At 39.9% G+C, this 8,196-nt stretch overlaps 1 protein-coding gene across 1 annotated transcript; it reads left to right on the plus strand.

Moving 5' to 3' along the window:
- The first annotated feature begins 3,459 nt into the window (after window positions 1-3,459).
- On the plus strand, window positions 3,460-7,595 carry LOC138023959 (transcription elongation factor 1 homolog). Its single transcript, XM_068871040.1, has 3 exons — window positions 3,460-3,597; window positions 3,945-4,015; window positions 6,988-7,595. Exons 1-3 carry the CDS (start codon window positions 3,485-3,487, stop codon window positions 7,050-7,052), a joined length of 249 nt encoding a protein of 82 aa, XP_068727141.1. The 5' UTR covers window positions 3,460-3,484; the 3' UTR covers window positions 7,053-7,595.
- The last annotated feature ends 601 nt before the right edge of the window (window positions 7,596-8,196 follow it).

The following is an 8,196-nucleotide window of genomic DNA, read 5'->3' on the forward strand; positions in this document are numbered from 1 at the left end:
CATCCAGAAAGAAGAGACACGAATGGTATGCGTTCTCCCAACGTCGAACTCAAATACCACGCAATAAACAACTAACAGGCGACTTTGCCTGTTTTCTTGAAAAGATCATTTGACGACTTAAGTTGGCTGCGGTGGTCTCGAATCAACTCCTATCACGCTTTGTTAACAATGAATTGATTGTCTCTTCCCACTTGGGGTTCTTAATGATATTCTGTTCATTTTGTAATGTTTTTCTTACATTATTAATGTCATGTGCCTGTGAACTACAAACCTAGACAAATTAATTGGGACATGCAGGGTAAATTAATGGGATAATCCATAACAAACCATATTGTACGTGAAAATGGGCCGTTTATACCCCCTCCCCCTCCCCCTCCCCTCTCATTCAATGTTGAATGCTATATCCTTCATGTTTTTGAATGTAATCGGCTTAGTCGTATTCAACTTTGATCGGGGAGGGGAGGGGCAAAGGTATGAGGTGGTCAGGGAAGATAGTGTCCAATATAATTTTTCTAGGATTACAGCTTGAAAGCCACGTAGACTTCCACCATTAACAAAAGAATAGACGTCCTCAGTTACAATGCCTTTTAATGGCCCTTCAGCCTTGCGGTAAATTTCGGACTCGGAACAGTTTTTCCCAAGGAATAGTCCACAATAAGCTAAGAAATGAGAGGAAACAACAAGCTCATCCCCGGTATGACGAATACAAAATTGGAATCGAGCCCGGGCCAAACTGATTAAGAAGCAATCCAGCTCACCACTGCGCCAGCCTTCTGAACTTTACAGTTTTAACCTCAAGTTAACTTGTTAGTCTCGTATATAAATGTTGTGATCCCAGTGGGGTTAAAAGCGACACTGATGGCAATGAGAAAACCAAAACTTGAGTCCTTTTGGTAGTTGCAGTCAAATGGCGCTATCGCGTAAATGTCCTACCATGATATATGATTTTACAATTATTATTTTTATCAGTTTAATTTTGTAATGTAAAGTTGAATGACACTATAATAAGGTTTGTCTAAATCGCATTCACAGTATTGTTCCTTTCCTATAAACTGATGTATTTTCCTTTTTCTTTTCTTTTTCCCTTTTTTTTGTAGCGGATCGAACGCGAGCGCCATCGTGATCTACTGTCCGAGATCGACAAATTTCATCCTCATCGCTACAACAGTAGCGAGGAAAACTGGGAGCAAGACATAAACACTAGCACCGAACCACCCAATGAAACAGAACCGGAAGTTGAAACCACTCTGCTTAAACTCCGCGAAGCCTCTTGGGGTCAGCATATCAATAGAACCGATGAAGATAGGGAACAGAACAAAAACCCGATTGTGACCGACGTTCATGAACTTATTAACCCAACTGATTCAGAAGATGGCGCTAATATCAAACAGCCCCAGGAATCTGAGAATTTTGGGTGCAACAGTGCCGAAGAAGACATTGGACGAAACATCAACGCTAACATGGTACATGTACCTGAACAAAGCAGCGCCAATGTTATCATTCCCCCAGAAAATGATGGTTCACAGTCGAACAGTACCGAAGAAGACATGGAATTGAATATGAGCAACACCACTTTGTCTGATGTTTTTGAACAAGGCAGTGGATCAGAATCAGTCGAAGAAGTTTCTCCAGCCACGCCTGACAAAATCGTTAGTCATGGCGCGGAAATGACCGTCGAAGACTCGAGACCAAAGAGGAACGGTACAATGAAAGACTTCGCCGAGCGACTCAATGGAACGAAACTGGGAGATGTCCATCATCTTGCAAGGATACACGAATTGGACGGGCACCGTTGAAGACTGGGGACAAAAATGGCAAGGAATTGGAATATCTTATGTAGTTGATCAATTCATCTCCGAGACATCAAGGAAATGTATTGCTAAAACTATTTGAATTGGCTGTTGTGAGACTGTAAAAGAGAGAATGTGATCTTTTGGAAAAATGTAACAAGCTAAAGATTTCTTGGCTTTGATAAATTATTAGTTTTTACGAGAAAAATTATTATTAAGTCTTCATGCTTTATTATGAGAACCAGATGAATTAAAACTGACTGAAATTCAGTTCAAAAACCGTGTCCTTTGTTCACTTTGCTTCTAAACATAAATCGAATTCGTACAAACATGACTGATAACGTCTAATAAAGCAAGCGCACAACTACAGCCACGGCCAAATTGAGGCGGAAATCGTAAAATATTTTTCACGGCAAAAAACATGCTGGGGTAAAGACACACGTAAGACGTTTTATAAGATACTTCGGACAGATCGCCCTTAAGGTGGCTGGTGCCAGTTTCACAACTTACTAGAAGGTTTATAACCACAACACTGTGTCACGTAACAGCAATGGTTCCATATGAAAGACTAATATTTGCTTAACAAAATGCGCCTACTATTGTGACGCAATAGGTTACCATGGCAACATGAAAGCTCTCCAAAACCACCCTATATTTCGTCTTCTCTTGCTTATATCTTAAAAAGTGAACTCGGTGACCCCCATTTTTCATTTTTTATTGTAGAATATTAATAAGCAATCTGAGAAAGAAGTATCAGCAAACCTCAAAAAAATTCTTGGGAGCCAATTCAGAGCTACCTTAATTTTTCGAAAAATTTAAAGTAGTGGCAAATTACTTCTCGACCAACCTACGTTCCCCACCCCCCACCCCCCACCCTCAACTGATTTAATCCCTTACCGTCTACGTCGTGAATCCTACTCGTAAGGGAGGCATCCCTGGAACATTTTCCCCCTGTAACAAAGATTGTGGAGATGTCGTCAATATCAATATTAAGGGAATGATGAAAGTACATATCCTGTTTCTAAGATATGAGTTCATTCTTCTCAAGCCAGAGAATGAATGCAATGCTCAGCTTCGGCAGAACTAAAAGGCAGTGTATCTCCCCCACCCCTGCCAATCAAACCTGAAGGTTTTTTTACTACTTGTCTAACAACCAAATTTTCGCAACGACTAGATAGCTCATTACTACTCAACTGACTGTTTTTTTTTTTAAATGAAAACACGCGTTGGTGCGAAACTCCATGTGTCTTTGGGGATACCTTGGATGCCTTCCTTTGCTTTTGCTTACAAAGCACAAGCGTTCATTTAAACACGTGCTCGTCTTTGCTTTCTAGAAAATAAGTCGTCATTATCTAGTTCGTAAAGATAAGTATGCGAGCATACGCGTTTTGCTTCAGTCATTGGGTGTCCGGAACCCGACAATCGATTTGGTTTTCAATGAAATAAAGAAAACGAACGATCAGCTGTTGAATGCTCACGTTGCCGTCAAAGCCTTCAAACTGGTTATTTCTCGCCGTCAGTTTCACAGAGTGCGACAAAAATATGTAGTCCTTTCCCCCTCTCGTATGGATTCCTGCAGTCCACAGTTTCAGCTTCGCATTCCCGATTCCAGATTTTCATAGCAACCAAGCCTGCATCGTGCACACGCGGTCACTAAGGTTTTCGCATGCTGTTGTTCACGAACGAGATAAAAAATGGGCAGAAGGAGATCTAAACGTAAGCCAGCACCTAAAAGGAGGCAGGATCCCCTGGATAAGCAGTTCAACTGCCCCTTTTGTAACCACGAAAAGAGTTGTGAGGTTAAAATGTAAGTTAAAAAGGGGAAGTTAGTAGTGTTATTCATCCAATAAATTTACCTATTTTATCTGCACTTCGCTCTCATTACCTCGGGTCTTTCTATTCATATCTATCTAGCATTGGCTTTCTACCAATGATTCCTTGGTTTGATCCTTGGACTTGCAGTCTTGCTTAGGTTCAAGCTGTCGTTTCTGTACTCTGCTTTGAGGAGTTTTCCTCTCTGTACATGTACTCTGACTTAATTCTCTCTTCACAAAAACCAATTGAATTGATTTATAGTCTTTCCAGTCCGCAGACCATTTTTCCTTGGGTGTATTTTTTCAAGACTGATGAAACTGAGTGGTTTTTTTTTTTCAGGGATCGTGTCAGAAATACAGGACACATCTCGTGTCGAGTTTGCTTAGAAGATTATCAGAGCCCAATCACGTGTATCCTTTTTGTGGCATTTTATGTCAAGTTTACCTTTTTAGTTTGTAGTGGGTATTGCACGTGATTACATTGTATGGCAATCTTACGAAGTTCCTAAAACAAGGAAAGGCCTAAAATGATCTAAAATGACCTAAAATTAGTAGGCCATTTTAGACACCATTGTAGCCCATTTTTAGGTCATTTTAGATCATTTTAGGTCAGTCCTGGTTTTATTAACTATGGGCAATCTTATGTCAAAATTAATTTTCATAAATTTATATTGGGTTGCATCATGTGAGAGGTGCGTTGGCCTCATGGTTAGTGTGCTCGACTCCGGATCGAGTGGTCCGGGTTCGCGTCCTGGCCGGGAACATTGTGTTGTGTCGCATTGTTCTTGGGCAAGACACTTTACTCCCACGGTGCCTCTCTCCACCCAGGTGTATAAATGGGTACTGGCAAAATGCTGGGGTAACCCTGCGATGGGGTAACCCTGAGATGGACTGACATCCCATCCAGGGGGGAGTAAGCACTTTCTCGTTTGAACGAAAGTAAAATTTTAATATGTGCTCTACGTGACAGTTACTTAAGTGCCTAATTCCTCAGAAACATTGCATAATAAAACTGTTATTGAATTCAGTTTTTGGAACATCAATCTACAGTAAATGTGACCTTCCATATGACTTTGATGCTAAAGGTGATAGCACGGTCACAACACGCGCTTACACTTAAAAACAATAGAAACTGGTTTTAGCATGCTTAATGTGTGTGTCCGGGAGAACACTTCATTAGCAAATTCTTTTGTTTCATTGAACACGCTAGAAACAACAAAGCGTGAGCAGTCGAACAAAGACGCGTGTTAACCTTTGAAAACAAGTGTGCGAAATGACACAACACACTAGCAAGAGAGCACACTAAATGTGCTCATTTAACTCGCTTATTGAAGAGCGTCGGGAAAGGACATACTGGGAAATACGCCATTTAATGACAAGAGAAAAAAATATATGTTTACAAACCCAAGGATTATTGTTCGATCTTGCCGAAGACTTGTCAGAATTCATCTCACACTGCACTAGCCGACAAGTGAAAACTTCTGCCGCCTGCCGACAAAAAATCTGCTAGTGTGCGGGCCGCCTTTGCATGTCATTCGCACCGGCAAAGAAAAAAAAACCTTTTCAATTGTACGGGGATAAAGATCAGAAATGCGTCTCTAACAGTAAACTCAAAGATAGTTCTTATTTAAGTCCTTCATTTCCTCTTTCACATGTGAATAGGATAATTATAACACAAAATTTAATGCTGCATTGCAAAGTATTGGAACGTACATGTTGAAAATTAAGCCCAGATGCGAAATCAGCCAAGCCGCCTGATTAGACGTATATTCTTCGAGATACGGTAGTTCTTAAAAATCACAAAAATCCCAGATGATCTAAAGAGATTTCAGCGCTGCGGGTGTGCCGAGATCTCGAGATTTTGGTATACCTTGCCGCTGTTTGTTGCTCGTGTCGGCAAAACAGAAGATTCGGACATTTCCAGAGGATAAAACGACCTCTCGCCTTCGATGAAGTAGGCAGGGAAAGGCCAAATAACAAATCTGAGACAAGAAAGATTTGAGGTTAAGGACTACAGTATTTCGTTTCTTTTAAAGGCTTACGGGAATTTTACAAAAAACATTCAACATGCATAGCAGATACAGGTCACACGTGGTCGCGTGTGAGTTGGTTGAGTCGTGCCGACAGTGTTGGAACCAAATACTGTCAACTTTCCACTGTGTTTGGGAAAGTTCTTGTGTTAAACTCGAGTCTCTTTTGAAAAGTATATCAATCATCGAAAATGTTATGACAGCAAAAGCAGAAAGAATGTGAAAAAAACCGTGTTAGCCCTGTTGCATTTTCTGAAGTTTTGAAATTTCACCAGCTCCAAAAAGGTTGAGTTATTCGATCGGCTGAAAATCATCGTCCGTTCTACTTCTGATTTCTTGCATGGATATTCTAAAGCTCCAGTTATTCGAAGGGTTCAAAATTATCGTTTGTACTTCTGCCGATTTTTTGTATGGATATAATAAAGCTTGAATGTTTCGAACGGCTCAAAACTACCATTCGCACTACTGGCGATATTTTAGACGGATACACGGGCTGAGCTCACAGGTTGCGAGTTTTTTTTACACGGATAGTCGTAATAATTGTTTTGATTCATAAAAGCACTTGTAAGTCGCGTTGTAAAAAAAATTGGCATTAGCTTTATTGATACCAAGCGTGTTCAACTGCACGCTAAGCATGTGGTCGTTGGCACACAAAGCGTGACATCGAGCACGATAAGAAAGACAATGGAATTTGCTGATTGAACTCTTCGAAAATAAGGCAATTGTGTCTTCTTTTGTTGTGGCTGTTTAATATGCGCATATCTGTGTCATCAGGACACGCAAGCCGTGTTGTGCTTAAGCGTGATGTGAGCGTGCTATCACCTTTAGCGTCAAAGTCATATGGAGGGTATCAAACGATCAAGGTCTCTGCAAGGTGTATCACCAACATTGATTGATTGTACACATCGGATCTCTTTGCACACTTCAGTGACCAGATAAAATATACTATAAGTAGATTTTGATGAGGAACAAAGGCCAGAGTACCTCAAGTAAACCCTTAGTTTAGGTTTAGATCAAGTGATACTTTGCCCACATGCAATTGCATGGAATGGAGGAGCAGATGATGATGACTACTACATCAGCCTGACGTCCAAACCGGCCGAAACCGGCCAGACTTAGTATTTTACTCTGTCTAACGCCAGACGATTTTACTCATCAATGGGAAACCCCTGGGCGTCAATGGGCTAAGAAGGCTCAGGCTCTGGAGTTTTGCTATTTTGGGAAACTTGAGTGAAATTTATTGTTAATATTATTGATATAACAATTTCATTTTTCTTAGCAACCCAAATTATCTATGTGTAGTTAACTTTAAGAGATGGCAATACCATTTAATTTCTCTTTAACTTGCACTAGATCTTTCAGAACCTGTTGATGTATATAGCGATTGGATTGACGCTTGTGAAAGTGCAAACCAGTAGCCTTTGATGGTCAGGGAAAACTGATACATGTTCAAAGACTTATTTCAAGAGCTTGAGATCAACACATTGATGAGAACAAGATGGCAGTCTGAACAGAGAAATCGACGTATTTGGAATAACTTATTTTTGTAAATAGAAAACATTGCCATTATTATCACTGCAAACAATACAAAGATTTCAAATTGTTCTCTCGTCTTTTGTTGAATCAACATGCCTTTTTAGTGCTCACTGATCTTCTTCCTGAACCTGAGTGCATCATATCATTGATAGATGAATGTTTTGCATTGGTACTAGTAACACCACCTGCAGATTGGAGTATGGGTTCGACAGCAACTTAATTCAAGTTTTCCAAGTTTTTCCTTTTAATGATTCAACATCCAAACCCAATGCATGTTCTTGGAACTCACTCCCAAGTTGCATGGGATTTTTGAAAGATTATTTTAACTGAGTTGCAAAACATCGACCTAAACATGGCACTTTGTATGTTCATGAGACATGAGCAGAGATTCCCCAATCGCATCAATAAAATGTAAAGTTATTGTATCACCCAGAGTGGTTCTTTGAATTCCTATTCTGGTAAGTGGCGTCATGTCTACAGGGACTATGAAGAGTCAATCTGGGGTTTGCTGACTGTGTGGGTCTCTTCAGTTATCTTTTGAGTGTATGACTTGATTGCATTTGGATCTCTGAGCTTTCTCCTATGTAGGAAATTTGCTAAACACAGGAGAAACTAAATGACGTTTAAAAGACCGTTTTAATCAACACTGCCGCACTTAATATAACACTAACACCAAATCTAAACCTACTACAGTCGCAGAACATTTCCACTCCTCTCTCCACAACATCTCTAAGGACATGCAATTAATTCCTAATTTTTGTAATGAAAAAATATTTTCTAACAGAGACTCGATCCTTAAGGCCAGGGAAGCTTTTTTAATTTCAAATGGCAGGATGATTGATCCTAATGGTCTTAATATCTGCGAAGAAACGTATTAGATTTCAGTCTATTATTTAGAGCCACTTCCATTATTTTTCTGTTACTCTTAGTATTTGAATTCAAATTTGTTGTAACTGCCATGTGTTATCTCATGTTTTCCAGTATTACGTCAACATCCGTTTACTATATAAATGTACATAGAAGCAA

The sequence above is a fragment of the Montipora capricornis genome, chromosome 11 (assembly GCF_036669925.1).
Source record: "Montipora capricornis isolate CH-2021 chromosome 11, ASM3666992v2, whole genome shotgun sequence".
Classification (NCBI taxonomy): domain Eukaryota; kingdom Metazoa; phylum Cnidaria; class Anthozoa; order Scleractinia; family Acroporidae; genus Montipora; species Montipora capricornis.

Excerpts from the sequence above, each read along its gene's own strand:
- LOC138023959 (XM_068871040.1), top strand. The coding sequence starts at position 3,485 with ATGGGCAGAAGGAGATCTAAACGTAAGCCAGCACCTAAAAGGAGGCAG. Across the intron at positions 3,598-3,944 it reads AAGAGTTGTGAGGTTAAAAT|GGATCGTGTCAGAAATACAG; the intron begins GTAAGTTAAAAA and ends TTTTTTTTTCAG. Across the intron at positions 4,016-6,987 it reads TTATCAGAGCCCAATCACGT|ATCTTTCAGAACCTGTTGAT; the intron begins GTATCCTTTTTG and ends AACTTGCACTAG.